Genomic DNA, 20,582 nt, shown 5'->3' on the forward strand with positions numbered 1-20,582 from the left:
ATGGTCAATTGGGTGGATGTGGAGGTTTGGCTCAAGAGGGTGGGGATGGATTGCATGATTGCTAATGATGAAACAAACTTCATGAATATTGTTGAGACCGGTTTTGTGTCCATGCATCAAAATTGCAAAAGTGGCAACCAAGTGTGTGTTGTTTACTGCCAGATGCACCTGGACTTCTCTGAGGGTTAATATATTCAATGCAAGAGATGACCTGGAAGAAAAATGATGGACTGTGCGAAACTCCACTGAGCCCATAAGTTCTTTATTTTCAATAATCCAATTACAATGGGTTTTAATTGAAATTAAATTTAGTTGCACACACAGGCATGACTTTCAGGTATTTTTAATTTGAAATAAATTGGGAAAAGATTGGGACCTTTGTTTTAAAAAAAAAAAAAAAAAAAAATCCAGGTCCAGCAAATGGCTTTAACAAATCCATGCTTGTGTGAATTGTATGTAGGATCCCAATGTATGCATATGTGCTGAAATTGATAAGAATTGGATTTGAGTATAATCAAATTTTAACCTTTATTAATCTGTTTTTGCAACTAGGTAAAAGGGCTGAAAATATCCGTAAGAAATGGGAGGAAGCTTTCACAGAGGCAGCATGGCGACAACCTTCTGTTATTCTGTTGGACGACTTGGATCATATTGCTGGTTCCATCTCTGCTTCAGAACATGAACACAGTGCTGAGGCTATTCATAGCAGACAGATTTCTGAAAGTAATAATTTTAATGTTGAATGTGATTAATGCTTTTTACTAATATGCTAACGGCCTTGAAATTGGATCATATCCCAATTCTAGAAAGCAAAGCATTTTCAACAATTTGTAATTTCAGAAATATTTTTAAGCCCTAGGTTAGCTGGTCATTGCTGCAATGCTTAATTTGAGGATAAAACATTAGAAATTCGAGATAATGTCTTGTTTGAGTTTGGACCCACAACACCTTACATATAAATTGCTTATCCTCTATTGACAGCTGGATTATATCACTTGAATGATTTAGTTATTTTAGTTTAGTTTAGAGATACAATGTGGAAACAGGCCCTTCGGCCCACCGGGTCCACACCGACCGGAGATTCCCGCACATTAACACTATCCTACACCCACTAGGGCCAATTTTTACATTTAGCAAGCCAATTAATTTACAAACCTGTACGTCTTTGGAGTGTGGGAGGAAACCGAAGATCTCGGAGAAAACCCATGCAGATCGCGGGAAGAACGTACGAACGCTGTACAGACAGCACCCGTAGTTGGGATCGAAGCCGGGTCTCCGGCGCTGCATTCGCTGTAAGGCAGCAACTCTACCGCTGTGCCACCGTGACTGCTTCTGGTTAAACCGTTTCTGGTTTAAAACTTTTTTAAGAAATCAACTTTTAAAATAATTCTCTGGATACTTTCAAGAGAGAACTAGATAGGGCTCTTAAAGATAGCGGAGTCAGGGGATATGGGGAGAAGGCAGGAATGAGGTACTGATTGGGGATGATCAGCCATGATCACATTGAATGGCGGTGCTGGCTCGAAGGGCCAAATGGCCTACTGCACCCATTGTCTATTATCTGTAATTGGAAACTCTTAAGATCACAATTATTTGGAAATCTGTAGGTATGTTCCAAACCACCATCAAGTCCAAACTGTGCAGTGACACTGGATTGCTCAGAGAATAAGGAATCAATTGGTTGGACCTGCACTTGTTTTGAACAGCAAATCCATTCATTTCAATGGAGGCATAGTTGCAAGAACCCTAGGTATAGGTTAGCTCATTTACATTTTGTTTAATTGCTACATTTTACTTTAAAGTTTTGTAAAAAAATAATAATAATTGTTGATTGTAAATTTTTGGATGATAAAATAAATAGATGCAGGAGTAGGCCAATTGGCTCTTTATGCCCATATCACGCTTCAGGAAAATGGCTGCATTTAATTCCATTTTCTTAAATATCTTAAAAATCGGAGATTTCTGAGAATACTGAGTGATTGAGCCTCCAGATCCCTCTTGAATTCCAAATATATTTTCTTGGATGAAGAAATTTCTTCTCAACTCTGATCTGAATGGTCAACTTCGTATCTTGAGTTTGTGACCCCCTAAATCGCATATCCCACATCAACATACCATCCACCCTATCAAGTCCTTCAACCTTGCATATTTCAATGATTATCGCCTAGTCTGTTCAGATTCAGATTCAACTTTAATTGTCATTGTCAGTGTACAGTACATAGACAACGAAATGCAGTTAGCATCTCCCTGGAAGAGCGACATAGAATATGAGCAATAAATACATCTATTTACAAGCATACAGTCATAGTGTTTTCCTGGTGGGAGGAGTGTCCGGGGGGGGGGGGGGGGGTGATTGGCAATCACTGAGGTACGTTGTTGAGTAGTGTTTCAGCCGCAGGGAAGAAGCTGTTCCTGGACCTGCTGGGCCGGCAACGGAGAGACCTGTAGCGCCTCCCGTATTGTAGGAGGGTAAACAGTCTATGGTTGGGGTGAGAGCAGTCCTTGGCGATGCTGAGCGCCCTTCGCAGACAACGCTTGCTTTGGACAGACTCAATGGAGGGGAGTGAGGAACCGGTGATGCGTTGGGCAATTTTCACCACCCTCTGTTGAACTTCTTGTTATAAACCCACCATCCCAGCCTGGGAAACCCTCTATTGTAATTATATATATTTTTGGATTTAGTTTATGTACTACAAAATATCCCACATGTGACTATACGTAAATCCTCTTGCATGTAAACCTTCAGTGATTCATGTGCAAGTACTCCCATGTCCCTCGTGAACATCAGAATCTTTTAGCCTCTCAACATTTAAAAAAGATGGTCTGAGTTTCTGTATTTCTACTGAAGTGGATGGCCTTTCATATGTTTCATTTACCATTGAATATGTGGGATATTTGACGGGTTTGACAGCTAGCTAAGCCTAGAAATGATTGATGTAATTTTGGGCTGTTTTGGAAGTGGGGCTTGTGCTGACACTTTCACTTGATATTTTGCTGTGCATTGCCCCCTGCTGCCCAAGACCTAGTCACTTGGGATTGTATGTTATTTACCAGCTAAGAAAATACCATGGACCTGAGAAATTGAGAAAAAAAGGGAAGTTTGTACATGCCTCAGTCAGTGATGGGGTAAATATCACACATTTGTCTGTGGTGTGCTCAAATTAATGACATTGTGTTGATTGAGAATGAGAATCCTAAGTAGTGTTAAAGATTTGCTGTGGGTTTAATTTACATTGCTAATTTCAGAACCTGAATAATCTATTTTTCTTTCAGTTTTGAAGTATTTGATTGCTGAAGCAGTTTCTCGTGGGACTGTTATTGCATTGATCGCTACAAGCATTTCTGAGCATACTCTGCATCCCTCTTTGATTTCTGCTGAAGGATCTCATCTATTTCAGTGTATTCAGAATATTTCACTTCCAAACCAGGTAAACCAGCTTAATAAATACTTCAACCCAAATCATTCTACAGTTACCAGCATCTTATGTTGAAATGATAGAGTAGACTGTACTCATTTGTAACAGTTCCTTTGAAAACTGTCTGCTGTTTGCCACTCACTGGGCAGTTTATCTCAATTTTTTTTTTACCTGCATGTGGAATTCAATGTCTTTACCCTAGCTCTTGGTGCCAAGAATCAAATGCGTTCCTTGCCGAATGCTGGAACATCAAGCTTCTGTGCTCATAATTGAACCCAGTAGTGAGCTGATGTGAATTAGGTAAAATGGTAAATGCAGGTCGGTTCTTTATTTGTCTTAATATTTCAATGTATTTCTAGGACACTAATGTTTTTAATTAAATTATAATGTTATTTTTTTTAACAATTATTGTATGCCTATTTGAACTTTAAAATGTCTCATTACCAGTTTTATTTAAAAATAGTTCAAGGGACTTTGACAGCAGAGAGCTGTCAGAAGGTCATTGGGGTTATTGGGGTGGTTCAAGGCAAAGCTCAGGGCCCAGTTGCTATTTGCAGCCTTCCCTGCTTTGTGGAAGAATCTTATGGGATGGAGGATCAGCTCAATCGGCTGTCTGTACGTGACTCGGTTAGGGCAGGTGGGTGGACATAATGGTCGACATTTTCATGCAGTGGGCTAGATCCAGTATTATCCATTTTGATAGTTACAAATGTTTTGCTATATTATGTGCAGAACTACAGTATCGTATGACACCATGATTTAAGATAATAACATGTTTTAAAAATACTATAAAGCAGAAACTATTCTGATATTTAGTACTTTGGGTTCTTCTTTTAATAATGAGGTTCATTTTGCCTCGAATGGTAAGAACAACTGCTTATGGTTAATATGTAGAAACTATGATATGTATTTATGTATTGATCTGTTTTAAAACTACTAGAATGTTAAACGAGTGGTAAAGACATCTTGGTGTCCATTCCCTTAAGATGCAGAAAGGTTTATTTACTGCTGTAGGTGGGGTGGAGAATGCATTCAATTTGTCACAAATTACAGAATTAAAATAATGGGCCAATAAGCATCACAACCTAATACTAATACCATAAGGGCAGAATTGTTCTCTGTAGCATCTTGTAAACTGTCACTGGAGTCCTCTTGAGTGGAAGTGCAGGCTTAAAGAAAACTGCACAATAAATAAATTTGGTAAGATAAGTAACAATGTAACACAGTCATGAAGTAATTTAAAGTTTAACAAAGTGGCATGTGATAGTTTAAATTTAAAATTATTTACTTATAACGTTAGTTTTTGGAAATGTTGTTGTTTGGAATAACATGATAAATATTATCAAAGTATCCTAATGTGTGAAGTTTAACAAAGAGTTTAAAATTAGTACTTGGGGACATGCCCATTAAATAGTATATCTTTTGATTTCTAGGATCAGCGAGTCCAACTACTAACCTCTGTAATTCAAAATAAAACTGTCATTTCATTGAAGACATTACAGAGCATTGACTTTCAAAGACTGGCGAAAGCAACCGAAGGATTTGGAGCAAGAGATTTTGTTGTGTTGATGGAAAGGGCTATGCACTCACATTTATTAATATGCAAGCACAACAGAGAACAAGGTATGTCTGAACACCAACATCAAATTAACAGCGGATTGCTAAATTAAAATGCTCTTTTTTTAACCAGTTTTTGTATTACAGTAATGTTTGAAATTAAACTATTTCTGTTCTAGTTGCCTTATTAGAATGAAAAAAATATTTCACAGTAACAGCAGACAAGAAATTCTGATCCTTTTACTTCATAATTGTTTTGTTTTTGAACAATTTTTGCTATATTACCCCATTTCCTTGTGCATATTGTCGGTTAGCAGCACAGCTTAGTTTGGGAGCAGCTCCAGCACAAGACTGCAAGAAATTGCAGAGTTGTAGATGTGGCATTGTTCATCACACAGACCAGACTTCCCACCATTTACTCCATCTACACCAATACTGCCTCAGAAGACAGCCAACAAAATGACCCATCCTGGTCATTCTTCCTTCTCCCTGTTCCCGTCCCGCAGAAGGTACAAAAACTTGAAAGTGCACACCACCAGATTCAGGAACAGCTTCTTCACCTCTGTTATCAGGCTTCTAAACAGTCCTTCAATAAGCTGAGGGTACTGTCTGATTCATCTCCACCCCATTTGTGGGTGTTGGACTTTGTCTAAGAAACAGATGCACTACAATGCTGAAAGCATTCTGTATCTTCCCATTTGCTCTATGTCCTTGAGTTTGAACTGATTTTATCTATATCTGATCTGTTTAGATATCATGCAAAACTAAAGCTTTTCACTGTACCTCTGTACATATGACAATAATAAACCTAAATCTAAATGACAAGGGAGGAGGCATTCAGATCATAGAATCCACACTGGGTCCCAGATTAGCCTGATTCTCTCACTCATTTCTCTGCAAACCATTCTCTCATGCATTCCATTAATCCCTCTTTCACTTCCCACGCACCCACCAATGCATACCAATAACAATTTACAGTAGCCACTTAACCTAACAACCAGTATAAATACACCATACAACATGTATTTAAAACCGTTGAGTAATTCAAAAATTACATCTGCATTTCCTGTTTACAGAACCTGATCTTCTGTTACAAATTACCAAGTTCTAATATTTTTTAATGAAAACTACACACATTCATGTTGTACCGTAATCTTTGTTTTGTTATTTCTCCCTGCTTCTAATTTTCCCCTATTTTCTTTCTTTCATTGAATTTACATACTAAAAATGTATTTTATAACTCTTCTGGATTTCATTGTATTTTACTAAACTTCTCAAATGTTTTGTTAAAGCTAACTTAATGAAATTCAAAAGCTTATCTGTACATGGCCCCAAGTCCCCTAATGGAGCCTTCTATCTCTACTGTCCAACTCTCTGACCTCGCCTTGCAACCCTTGCCCCCTCCCCCCACTAACCTAACCTTGTTCCCCTTTACCCTCCCTGAGTCCTATATTCCAGCCCCAACACTATCCACGACCTTTCTCCTTCCCAATTCCTCCCCCTGAGCCCATTTCCCTCTCCATGCCTCTTATCAACTGCAATCAGCTGGTGTGTCTATCCCTCTGACATCCTCCTCACTGTTGCCGAGTGATTAACAGAGACCTCTCCTTTGTAACACGGGTCAATGAGTTCTGAGTCTGACATGATGACAAGGTCTTCTTTCATTGCCGTCACCACCGCCCCTATTTCATCAGCAAAGAATCCTCACCCCTACTGATGACACTTTCTCCCATCTCCAGCACTTCCCATCCACTTGGATTCTTGCCTTTTACTCTCTCTTTTGATCGTTTCATTTCCAATTGACAACATGACTGACCACAACCTCTCATTCCTCTCGCCCACCATGTCGCCTCCTCTGAACGTGCAGCAGTCTCTAATTTAAGACCAATCCCAACCTGCAGACGAGGACTGTGTCGTTGTAGTCTGGCGCACTGACCTCGACCATGCAAGTTTCTCTTGACTATGACCCTTTCAACGAACACTACGGAATTGTCTTCATTGTGGATTTTATCACATCAGGCGACCTATCTTTCACAGCCTCCAATCTCATAACACCCCAACCCCAAACTGCCTGCTTCTATCTCTTCCACAGTCCATTAACAGAGCTATCCTGGTAGTACCATTGTTTCTTCACTGAGTCAAAGAACTCTATAACCACGGAAACAGGCCATTTGTCCCACTGTGTCCATGCCAATCATGTTTGCACATTGGGCTAGACCCATTTGGTACATAGCCCTCTAAACCCTTGCAATCCACATCTGTCCAAAAGTTTTTTAAGTCTTGTATGTAGGCTGCTATGGCCTCTTGCAGCTCATTAGAGATACTGTCTACCCTCTGAATGTAAAATGTATTACTTGCTTATCTCTTAAATCTCTCCTCTATCACCTTAAGCCACTTCTCAAGGATTCTTAAGGTCACTTCTCAGCCCCCTACATTCCAAAGATTTCTATATCAACCAGTTTCAACCACTGAGTAGCATAGTTCGAAAGTCACAATAGTTAGAACTTCTTTTGCCCTCAAATTCTCTTTTGAATTCTTCCCACTTTCCCTCAGAGGCAGCCATTATGACCTGGATATGCCATTGATCTATTTCAATAACCAAGTTAGAGATTCACTCCAACCACTCTGTAAAACGACAACGTTTTCAAATGCAAAATTCTTTTTAACAGCTAAAATACATTTTTGTTACTGCAGACTAAAATTACTAAAGGATGTTTGTTATATTGTTTAATATAGTATTATTGCATGAATGTCGATCAAAGCAATTGCTTGTCAATTTCTATACCCTCCCACCATGTAACTAGCAGCCTGTGTTCTTAAAGAGGCTGTGGTGTCTGATTACAGTGGGGCCACTATAACTGAAATCCATTATAAAGAGTTCTGTAATAATGTTAGATTGTACAATTAGGTAGTTCATTTCTCAGAAAGTGAAGAGTTCATATTACAGAGACTGAAATATGTAATTTGAATCTAATATAAGAATTTATAAACACTACTGGTATCCATTTTACCAAACTATGTTTTTGTTGGGCTGCTGAAATACAAAAACAAGTATTTTGCAATATTTTTATTTGCAGAACTACAATTAACAACATTGAATTTTCTGCATGCCCTTGAGGGATTTGTACCTATTTCTCTAAGAAATGCAAATTTACACAAACCTAGAGATTTGGGCTGGAACGAAGTTGGAGGTCTACATGAAGTCAAGGAAATCCTGATGGATACCATTCAATTATCTGTCAAGGTATATATCCGTAACATAAACATCTAATCGAAAATAAGACCCAAGGAGATTGCATCTGAATTTTTATATTTGTAATTTTTATTTTCCAGAACGAGAAACAATCCCATTTATTTCTGTGTAGTTTGTGATTTCCTGTGAACTTGAAAATGGTTAAAACAAATAGAAACAAAAGAATTGACAATAAAAGAATATCCTACTTCCCCACAGCTGAAATTGTTCAATTTATTTTCATTGTAGTGGGGTCTGCTATGCTTACTCCATGTTAAGCTTGGGGCAGATCCCGTGGGCATTCTTTCCCACCCGAGATCAGGGAAAACTACCGACCTTGGCATTCTACAAGGAGGCCAGTGATGCACATGAGCAGCCAGTAGACCAGGTAGTTATCTGAAGTTGCCATTACAGTCAGAGCTGCATCAGGGCTGGAATCCAGGAAGTTCTTGGAGAAACACAAGGAAGTTCTGGATTTTTTCCAGATTTTTTTCAAGGAATGTAAAGTAGATTAAAAAAAATTAAATGGCAAGTGACGAAGTTTAGTCAAAAAGGTGGGTCTTGATGTGACAATTTAGCTGATCATTATAGAGCTTAAGGCAAAGGCAGCATAAGGTGCAACTATCCATACAGGAAAAGGGAGGGAGTGCCCAAGAGGCCAGAATTGGTGAATCGTGAAAGGCTATTGAAGTTTACCAAAATGGAGGTGAAGTATGGAAAAGGTTGAAGATAAGAATGAGATTATGTAGAAAATTGTGAACAAAAATTGGTTGGACAAGTACATGGATGATGGCTGAAGGATTAGGGAGAATTCTATGAAATAATAATTATGCAATATCTATGCACATTGAATAATTATGCAATATCTGTGCACATATCCAAACTGAAATGCATCTCAGCTATTCACTTGATTAGGATACCTGCTGTACAAAGGCATTTGTTTGAAGAAATATTTCAGGCATTGAAGAAATCTTTCAGATGTTCAAAAAATAATTTGGCAAAGACACAGTCATTTACCCTAAAGCAAGGCAATGTTTAAAGTAGAAAGTAGAAACTTCAGATGCTGGTTTACAGAAAAGCCGCAAAGTGCTGGGGTGGCACAACTGATCAGGCAGCATCCCTGGAAAACGTGGATAGGTGATATTTCAGGTCGGGACCCTTCAAGAAGGCTAACCTGACCTGCTGAGTTACTCCAGCACTTTGAATACATTTTAAATCTGTGTAAGAAATATGGAAGAAGGGTCTCGACCCGAAACGTCGCCCATTCCTTCTCTCCAGAGATGCTGCCTCGCCCACTGAGTTACTCCAGCATTTTGTGTCTACCAAAGAAATATGGAATTTATTTTAGAAGACTGAGCTGTAGGGAGAGGTTGGGCAGACTAGGACTTCATCCCTTGGAGTGCAGGAGACTGAGGGGTTATCTTATTGAGGTGTATAACATCATGAGGGGAATAGATAGGGTAAATACCCAGAGATTTTTCCCAGGGTAGGGTATTAAACCTTTCCCCTCTCACGGTAAACCTATACCCCCAAGAACCAGGAGACATAGGTTTCAGGGGAAAGGTTTAATCGGATCCTGAAGGGTGACTACTTCCACAAAGAATATAGTGGGTATATGGAACGAACTACCAAAGGAAGTAGTTGAGGCAGGTATAATAACATTTTAAAGACATTTTGTCAGGTATATGGATCGGAAAGATTTCATAGAAACATAGGTGCAGGAGTAGGCCATTTTCCCTTCGAGCCAGCACCGCCATTCAATATGTTCTTCAAGATGGTGCCTGCCTGCGGTGACTTTTGTGGAGCACCAGAACATAAAAGGTTTACCTACAACTCCCATCAACTCACCTGGATTAGGGAAACGGCAGAAATCGTTGCCGTTTCGGACAAGCCGCTTGGGCACCTGAAGGCTCTTGCAATTTTGCGATCTCCCACAGCTGCGGGAGCCCTGGACTTTAAACTTTCCCACTCTGGCTGTAAAACACCTGACCCAACGGAGGAACGCAGTTACGGTGCCTGGAAACTACGGAATGACCTCCAGAGCCGACGAGCTGGATCTTCCAGGAACATCGGAGCTGGAGCTGCCGACTTTGAGAGAACCCCCGTTCGTTACGGAGCTGGAGCTGCCATCTGTGAAGGAATTCCCCTTCCAGCGCAGGTTCGCAGAAACAGCAGGTACAGTAAACTCAGTACCTGGAAACAAAGGGGAAGCCTCCATTGTGTCCGGAAACATGGCCGACGGGCAGGACTTCAGGTCAGACTGAAGCGCAGGGGACTTCGACCCCCTCTTCCTACTATCCTACTGGCCAATGTACAGTCCTTGAGAATAAAGTGAAGGACTTAAGGGCAAGGCTGTTTTATCAAAGGGAGCTGAGGGAATGCTCTGTGTTCTGTTTCACAGAGACATGGCTCACCCCCAGCTCCCCAGACTCAGCGGTCCAGCGTGAAGGGTTCTCCATCCACCATATGGACCGTACACTGGCATCTGGGAAGGGGAGAGGAGGGGGCGTCTGCCTCATGGCCAACTCTGCGTGGTGCTCAGACGTGGCAGTCCTGTCCAACTCCTGCTCTCCACACCTCGAACATCTGGCAGTGAAGTGCCGTCCCTTCTACCTCCCAAGGGAATTCACCTCCATCCTGACCGCGGTCTACATCCCACCCCAGGCAGACGTCCGTCTGGCACTGGAGGAGCTGCACGCCGTGGTCAACAAACACCAGACATCTTACCCCGAGGCATTTACCATCATTGCTGGGGACTTCAATAAGGCAAACCTCAAGAAATCACTCCCTAACTTTCACCAACATGTCTCCTGCTGCACCAGAGGACCTAACACCCTCGACCACTGCTACACCACCATCAAGGATGCCCATCGTTCTGTCCCTCGCCCTCACTTCGGTAAATCCGACCATACCGCAGTGCTGCTTCTTCCTGCCTACAGGCAGCAATTAAAGAGCGCACCCCCAGAGGTGAGGACAGTACAGAGCTGGTCGGGAGGGGCAGAGGAACAACTCAAGGACTGTTTGGAATCTGTAGACCAGGCAATGTTCAAGGACTCGGCAACGGACTTGAACGAATACGCCACAGTCGTTACAGACTTCATAAAGAAATGTGTGGAGGACTGCATCCCTACAAAAACCTTCCGAGTGTTTCCCAATCAGAAACCTTGGATGAACTTTGAGATCCGCACTCTTCTGAAGACCAGACCCCGGGCATTCATGTCTTATGATACAGTGATCTACAAGAAGTTCAGATACAACCTTGGTAAGGCCATCAAAAAGGCCAAAAGTGGAGGATGAGACAGATGTTCGGCAGCTGTGGCGGGGCCTGAATGCAATCACCTCCTACAAGGCGAAATCAGGAGGTAGCTCGAATGTCGGTGTGCCTCAATGACTATCGACCAGTGGCACTAACGTCGGTGGTGATGAAGTGCTTTGAGAGGTTGATTATAGCACAAATCAACACCTATCTCGACAAAAACCTGGACCCACTGCAGTTCGCTTACCGCCACAACAGATCAACGGTGGATGCGATCTCGCTGGCCCTCCACTCTGCTCTGGACCACTTGGACAACAAAAACTCATATGTCAGGCTGTTATTCATTGATTACAGCTCGGCATTTAATACAATCATCCCCTCCAAGCTGGTTACCAAACTCGCAGAACTGGGTCTCTGCGCATCCCTCTGCAATTGGATCCTCGACTTCCTCATGCTCAGACCACAGTCTGTTCGTATTGGTGGAAATGTGTCAGCCTCGATAACAATCAGCACGGGAGCACCTCAAGGCTGCGTGCTCATCCCCTGCTGTACTCGCTCTATACTCATGACTGCGTTGTGTGGGACGTATCACTGTTGGGGATGGGTCAGAGTATAGAAGAGAGATCGAGCGACTGTCCATATGGTGCCAACACAATAACCTGGCCCTCAACACCAGCAAAACCAAGGAACTGATTGTGGACTTTGGAAGTAGTAGGATGGGGACCCACAGTCCCGTTAATATCAACAGGTAGATGGTAGAGAGGGTCAAGAGCTTCAAATTCCTGGGCGTGCACATCTCTGAAGATGTTTCCTGGTCCGAGAACACTCGCGCAATTATTAAGAAAGCACATCAGCTCCTCTACTTCCTGAGAAGATTACAGAGAGTCGGTTTGTCAAGGAGGACTCTCTCTAACTTCTACAGGTGCCCAGTAGAGAGCATGCTGACCGGTTGCATCATGGCTTGGTTCAGCAACTTGAGTGCCCTGGAGAGGAAAAGACTACAAAAAATAGTAAACACTGCCCAGTCCATCATCGGCTCTGACCTCCCTTCGATCAAGGGGATCCATTGCAGCCGCTGCCTCAAAAAGGCTGGCAGTATCATCAAGGACCCACACCATCATGGCCACACACTCATCTCTCTGCTACCTTCAGGTAGAAGGTACAGGAGCCTGAAGACTGCAACAACCAGGTTCAGGAATAGCTACTTCCCCACAGCCATCAGGCTATTAAACTTGGACCGGACAAAACTTTGAACATTAATAGCCCATTATCTGTTATTTGCACATCATCAGTTTATTTATTCATGTATGTATATATTTATATAATGGTATATGGACATACTGATCTGTTCTGTAGTCATGCCTACTATGTTCTGTTGTGCTGAAGCAAAGCAAGAATTTCATTGTCCTCTCGCATGACAATAAACTCTCTTGAATCTTGAATCTGATCGTGGCTGATCATCTAAAATCGGTACCCCATTCCTGCTTTTACCCATATCCATCAATTCCTTTAGCCCTAAGAGCTGAATCTAACTGAGGGATATGGGCTGGGGAAGGGCAGATAGGACATCCTGGTCGCAAAGGATGAGGTGGGTCAAAGAGCTTCAGTGCTGTATAACTATAATGTTTTTGGAATAACTTCACATATCTTTGCAGTATCCACAACTGTTTGCAAAGCTGCCAATACGAATGCGATCTGGAATCCTCCTGTATGGAGCACCAGGAACAGGAAAGACATTATTAGCAAGCGTCGTCACCAAAGAAAGTGGAATGAATTTTATTAGTATAAAGGTACAATAAAAACATGGTACCACCTTGCGGTGTTGATTACACTACGCAAATTAACAAATTAGCTTTTGTTAGTTAGCATAAACTTTATATATAAACTTTGTTTATTGCTACCGATGTCATTTTTGCAAAACATTTTTGATATTTCAAATGCTTGATAATTTTTGCTGCTCTTACAATGGATTTATATTGTACTAGGTATTTCCAGAATCCTTAATATTATCATTTAATATTATTTTAAAAGAATGATAATCAAAGATTGATGAATCCCTGAAAATGATGCAATACTGTTATATAATGATACTGTTATACAAAGCATTGATTACAAAGTGTCTGCTGTTGCTCTGAATTTAATAATTGTGTTTAAATCATTAAATAGCCTTGCTATTTCAATGTTCTAAAATTTCCAACATTTATCTCTTCCTCCACTGACTTCTATTCTGCTGGTTCCAGCATCTGTAATTTCTCCCCTCCATTGTCCTACTGAGCACTTCCACATCTTCAACTGCAACAGTAAATGCTCTGAAATTTCATCTCTTAGATGCTCTTACATCTCTCACATTTTCTGATTTTAAACAAACCCTATTTGTCGGAAGGATCAACTGGGGAATCTTGTAACAAATATCTTTATTTGAGGATGTGCTTTACAAATATTGTTTTTAACAGTAATAGAAAATATTTTCCTAATATTAAACATCAGCATTGAAGGAAGGACAGTATTTATATAGCAGCTTTTGTGACTTTGGGATGTTACAGAACAATCCATAACCAGCAAAAATACTTCTGAATTGTTATGGACAACATGGCAGCTAGTTTGTACTCGAGAGGATCTCAGAAATAGCAAGGAAATAAGATATTTTTTGTTTTGTGATAGTAGACTTGTTAATGTCGACTAGGGCATCAAAGAGTACTTCTCTGCTTTTCTTCACGTTCTGTCATGGAATATGTGGTATCTGGCTGAAGGAGTAAATAAGGCCACACTTTAATACAGCAGTCTTGGCAATGCAGTGTCCCTCCAATACTTAAGTGTGAGTGTAAATTATATGGTTTAGAATAGGCTTTAATCATAATCATTTAGCCAAAGGTGGCTCTGAACTACATGTGTTACTGTCCCAAGTTAATTTTCTCACCCAGTCTCATTGATTTTGAGGTAATTTCCATAAATAAGCCTTCATGACCTCCAAAGCTACACGCTAACTAGATACTAGCATGGTGTTCTGAAATGCCACTGAATTTTTGACATTGCTTCCTCCTTGTTTGATCTCATCAAGGGAAAATAATTACTGAATTTATATAATTTCACAGGCATGCTTTTTCCACAGGGCCCTGAACTGCTGAGCAAATATATTGGTGCAAGCGAACAGGCAGTTCGTGACGTTTTCAGCAGGTATGTTTTAATTGTCCATGTCTGTTAATTAATTCAGTTTATGCTTTGTAACAAAGTGATGAATTGATAGTTTTCTTCATGGAAATTATGGCTATATTTCATTTAATGCCTCACTGGTCCAATGGCTACAGCAGCATGGAAAGGGAGAAAAATGTGTATTAATGTAAGAGTTAAATTCAAGAAGTTGCTTTAACATCTGCATCATGATTAGCGTTTGGCCTAGTTTTTTCCCTTTAATACAGAGAATTCTCTGCCTATGTGGAGAGTAAAATATTTGCAACAAAAGTCTGCAAACTGGGGAAAATGTATCAAAAGGGCTTGTTTCGACTACGTCAAGAATTGGAGGCATGGGAAGTTGAAGAGCTGAGTTTCTGTCTCGAAAACTTGATTCCCTTGGAACCCAACCCCGAGTGGGAATAATGATGTGGTCTTGGGTCTGATGCAGCGGCATTCCAATTCCATTCCAAGCAGATGGTGACTCTTCAACGCGATCACATTTGGAAATTCAACATATTTTGTCTAGTGCACTGATGGAATTTACTATATTTCTGATCTCTTGTGCTTGTTCATCAAAAAGTGTTATTTGGATGAATGTTAATTTCCCAGAAGCAGATTAAATGCATAAATTGTCATTTAAAAAAAAAAAAAAAGATTATTGCCTTCTACAAAAGCACATTCTCCATTTTGATCTCCAGGGCGGAAGCAGCCAAACCTTGCATTCTGTTCTTTGATGAGTTTGATTCCATTGCACCTCGCCGTGGTCATGACAACACTGGGGTGACTGACAGAGTTGTTAATCAACTGCTCACGCAACTGGATGGAGTAGAAGGTCTACAAGGTATTGCAATCTTTGGTGCGATTTGACAGAAATGGTCAAAATATTATCAGATATTATGCTGCAGAGTCCTAAGACTGTTTCCTGTGGTTGAGGGCCGCAGAATTGGAGCAATGGAAGAAAATAAAATTGAGATTAGGGACAGAGGAGAAATGTTCTCTTCCTCGTCACAGTGGATGTGAAAGTAGTAGAATGCATATTGCTGTGGGCAGTGCTGCTTCTGTACACGAGGAGGTGCTGGTGTACATGATTAATAAACATGTCACATGGCTGGTAAATGAAATGACCTTTTTAGTGGTATTTGGCATGCACCATCACAAAAAAATCATTGAGCATGCGTAATTAAAGCAGATTTTAATAATACCTCTCTGATCTGCAAACTCTAGGTCAAATTATTTGAGTAAATAAGTTAGATTAGAACTTCAGTGCTTCACCTAGACTTCATTGATAGCTCACACAATCCTAGAGCACTATAACAAAGTGGAGTCCTGGGTAATGCTTGCCTCTCAACCAGAATCGTTAAACCAGATTCTCTGGTCATTTGCACATTTTTTACCTTGTTTCAAGCTTAAATTGGTAGCTGCATTTTTGCATTGCAACAATGACTTCTCTTTAAAAGTACCTAATTATCTAAAGATTGACACAAAAAGCTGGAGTAAAGGGCCTGTCCCACAGGCGACATTTTCAGCGACAGCCTGGAAAGAGGTAGTGGTGTCGTGGTCGGGGCATGACGCGCGGTGACGCATATAGTGACGCGTAGGTGACATGCGGTGTCTCCCTGTCGCCCCAGGATTTTGGAATGTTCAAAATCCAGGGGCGACATTTGGGTGTCTCATCATGTTGTGCGCCTTGTCACACGCTGACGTATGCTGTCCTGTGTGTGAAACCCGGTTAGGGTTAGGGAACCACAGGTGGGCTGTAAAATATTCTTCCTTCAATGCATGGATTTTAAACATTAATATATTAAAATTAATACATTCAAATCAATTGTGCAAATGAAAAGATGTCCGAGTCGTTCAGTTTTATTTATAGATGTATTGGTCCGCTTCCAGATCCAATCATTGTCTCTATAACTTTTCACAGGGATAGATTCAGTGAGTGTAGACTAAACTCCCCTCTCCCCTCCACCCCCCTCCTGCACCCATCCCTCCTTCTCCACTCCCCCTACCCTCTCCCCCCTCATCCCTTCCTCCTCTCTTCCTCCCATCTCCCCACTCCACTCTTCTCCCCCGTCTCCACTACCCCCCTCCCCTCACATCCTCTTCTCCCCCTGTCCCTCACTTCTCCCATTCTCCAACCCCTCCCCTCCCCCATTTTCCCCGATGCCCCTCATCTGTGGACCCAGGCTGTGACAGCTAGATCTCACCAATAGTCCTGCACAAAGACCACATCATCTGTTTTAGTAACATTGACTATGGGATAAATGCAGACTTTGGGAACAACCCCCCGCCCCCTCACCTTGATTCAAAATGGGTGGTGGGTATTTAGACTCAGTAGCCGGAGCAGGTAGGTGGTACTGGTACATTGACAACATTGCCTGTACCCAGTTGAAAAGCCCGCTGCCTCTGGAGGTTTGGAGAGAGATCTGCCTCTGGGACAACTCGTGGCCACCAGTTTAGTTCCCATGAGGAGTAGGCAGAACATTGGGGGTTCGAGTCCAACCCCTGGGGCCCCTGTGTCACTCTAGTTCAGAGATACAGTGCCCTTCGGCCCACCGAGTCCGCATCGACCAGCGCTCCCTCACACACTATCCCACACACGCTAGGGACAATTCATACTTATACCAAGCCTATCAACGTAGAGTTAGGGCTAGGGCGAGGGATTGGGTTTCCTCCCACACTCCAAAGATGCACAAGTTTGTATAAATTGTCCCTAGCGTGTGTGGGATAGTGTGCGGGGGGAGTTGCTGGTCGTGTAAATATGCTCCTTAAGCTTTCACCCCTTAGTCTAGTTCAGATAAAAACACCGAGTCAAGCACTGGAACAACTAAACATTATTTTTGATAGAACACCAAATCCCCCTATACGATACCTAAACCACCACGGGTTTGATCCTTGCCTCTGCCTGGCCAAGCCCTTCAACCTCGTGCAAGCAGACACTATCCCAAAAGGTCACGCAGTCCCAAGCGCCATTCGTGAAGATAGACACCGATCTAAATGGGGGCTACCTTTTATAGGTCAACGAACTTTGAGGGGCCAAACTACTTAGGGGTGGTTACCCTTACAAACCAATCATACATATCAATTACATCAAAGTATTATTGACAGTACCCCATCCCAATTACAAAGAGTCCCAAACAATGTTTCTTGCAGAAGCTTCTGGAAGGAAGTCAGTTTAACTGAATAATGCAACATTTACCCTGGAATTCAAACAATTCAGCCAGGGCTTCACACTCTGGCCAATCAACAAACAGCAGGGTAACTGTCTTGCAACATTATTTACATTATTTACAATTCCTTTGCAGCAATCCAATCAAAGCAATGCATTTAAGTTTCTTTGTAGAATTTTCATACATATTATCAATTAGGAGGACATTAAGAGACCACTTGGATCTTTTTCCATCCTGCATATCAATCTAAGGCTCAAACTGGCTGGCGCCATTCACAGCCTGCAATTTCCACTGACAAAAGCTAAGCAAATCTTACTAATGCAGGGATTCACCATTTTATAGTGTCTTTAATTTGGTCAATATTAACAGTCGCAGACTGAGTCCACAAATGGGGACGTCGGGGAAAGTGGGGGGTGGGGTTGCAGAATGGGAGAAGGGAGGGAGTGGAGAAGGGGGAGAAGAGTGGAGAAGGGAGGAAGAAGGGGTGGAGAAGGAGGGATGGGGCATACAAACACCAATACTTGTTAATGGATTCATTCCAATTGGCTCTCAGTGACTCACTATTGGAGTGCATCACTTGTTTCATTACACTCACAAATGGAGTTCGTCTACGCCGCATTTCTGAATGGCTGTGTTTTCTGAGGTCTTTGGTTACCATTGGTACGGAATCGGGAAGTTCTCATTCGTAAGGACGGGGGGATAGCCGCTACTATAGATGAGGCTCGCACCAGGTAGTGATTGTGGGAGATTTAACACTTTCCACTCTAGACCCATCCCCCCCATTCTGTAACAAGGGCAGAGTCCCCCTGGTCCTTGTAAAATGTGTGCCCACTAGTTTTTTGCATACAATAAATAATGCTCCGTCTATTTTCGGGCACCTCCAACGGACCTCCTGTTCGGAAACATCTTGGGACTCCCCCCCCCCCCCCCGTCTGCGTTTCCGCAAAGACCGCTTCGGGTCCGTGATCACAATATCATTAGTTTCAATTCTTTTTATGCCCACCAGCACCACCACTGGACCTAGGGTTGCATTTTTTTCCCGAAAGGCAACCGCAAGAGATGCTACATGATTTCGCTTTACCTCCCCCGTAGACTGTTTTATGGGAAAGATGTAACCCAAGCAGGTCGTTCCAGGGGTCTAACAAGAGGTTCACCTGCACCTCCTCCAACCTCATCTATTGCATCCGCTGCTCTGGATGTCAGCTGATCTACATCAGTGAGACCAAGCGTAGGCTTGGCGATCGTTTCGCCGAACACCTCCGCTCAGTCCGCAATAACCAATCTGATCTCCCGGTGGCTCAGCACTTCAACTCCCCCTCCCATTCCGAAACCGACCTCTCTGTCCTGGACCTCCTCCATGGCCAGAGTGAGCACCACCGGAAATTGGAGAAGCAGCACCTCTTATTCCGCTTGGGCAGTTTGCACCCCAGCGGTATGAACATTTGACTTCTCCAATTTCCGCTAGTCCTTGCTGTCTCCTCCCCTTTTCAGCTCTCTCTCAGCCCTCTGGCTCCTCCTCTTCCTTTGTTCTTCCCCCCCCCCCCACCACATCAGTCTGAAGAAGGGTTTTGGCCCGAAAGGTTGCCTATTTCCTCCGCTCCATAGATGCTGCTGCACCCGCTGAGTTTCTCCAGCACTTTTGTCTGTCTCTCTGAATCCATCCCTGTGAAAGGTTATAGAGACGGTGTTTGGATCTTGGAAGCGGACCAATACATCTATCTATATCTATCTATATATTACTAAAACTCTCATCTTGACCATTTCCTGTCTGCGTTGTAATTACATTTGTGTAAAAACTATCTCCCATGGTACTATGATTTTTGCCACCTTACTCACCATTCTCCTCTGCTGCAACAGTCAATAGGATTTGTGCCTCCGATCGGTTGACTAATCTTAGTACAAATTTATGACTAGGTTTTGACGAGGGTCCCACACCCCTGTTGTCTATATGGACAGTAAGGCCTTTGACAAGGTTCCTCGCACCCCTCCTGGTTAACACCCCCTTCTCCCTCCCCCATAAATGGATCGAGACACATCAAACTTGCTTTTAGATTTCCTAGGGTAGTGAAAGGTATTTCATAAGTGCAATATCTTTAATTCCAAACCAAGGGTTTCTTTCTGTAGTTCATTGGATGTCATTGTAGACAGTAAGAACTGCAGATACTGTTTCACAATAAAAAGAAAAAGAGGTCTGGAGTAACTCAACGGGTCAGGCAGCATCTCTGGAGAACGTGCCCACATGATGCTTCAGGCTGGGTCCTTCAGACTGATTGTGCTTTAGTTTAGCAATACAGCCTTTGGCCTACCGAGTCCGTGCCGACCAGTGATCCCCGCACACTAACACTATCCTACACACACTAGGAACAATTTTACAATTTTACCAAGCCAATTAACCTACAAACCTATACATCACTGAAGTGTGTGAGATAACCGTAACTCCCAAGAAAACCCACACAGGTCACGGGGAGTATGTACAAACACCATACAGACAGCACCTGTAGGATCGAAATAAGGCGCAGTAAGGCAGCAATTCTGCTGCTGCGATATCTTGCTGCCTGTGTGGGAGGGAGAAAGATGGAAGAGATGAGAAAGCCTGGCAAAAGGATGCAGGAGAGGATGTATTTTAATCTTGAAAGGCGGATGGTTGGAGAAAGGCCAGAGATAAAAAGACAAAAGGATAGTAGAAGGGCAAATTGTGAAGCTATAGGAGGAAGTGGAGGTGGAAGAAGAGTTGAAATGAGTACGAATCCAGAAAAGGGATGAAGTAACAAGGGTACATGACT

At 42.2% G+C, this 20,582-nt stretch overlaps 1 protein-coding gene across 1 annotated transcript in view; it reads left to right on the plus strand.

The window, feature by feature from the left end:
- The window catches only part of pex1 (peroxisomal biogenesis factor 1), a 68,064-nt gene that overhangs the window by 25,829 nt on the left and 21,653 nt on the right, over nt 1-20,582 (plus strand). Inside the window, exons 12-18 of the mRNA XM_055660954.1 lie at nt 553-723; nt 3,274-3,428; nt 4,850-5,039; nt 8,051-8,217; nt 13,117-13,251; nt 14,571-14,635; nt 15,331-15,473. Of these exons, the coding sequence (XP_055516929.1) occupies nt 553-723; nt 3,274-3,428; nt 4,850-5,039; nt 8,051-8,217; nt 13,117-13,251; nt 14,571-14,635; nt 15,331-15,473 (1,026 nt within the window). The remainder of the gene's footprint in view (nt 1-552; nt 724-3,273; nt 3,429-4,849; nt 5,040-8,050; nt 8,218-13,116; nt 13,252-14,570; nt 14,636-15,330; nt 15,474-20,582) is intronic.

Source organism: Leucoraja erinacea, chromosome 2 (assembly GCF_028641065.1).
Source record: "Leucoraja erinacea ecotype New England chromosome 2, Leri_hhj_1, whole genome shotgun sequence".
Classification (NCBI taxonomy): Eukaryota; Metazoa; Chordata; class Chondrichthyes; order Rajiformes; family Rajidae; genus Leucoraja; species Leucoraja erinaceus.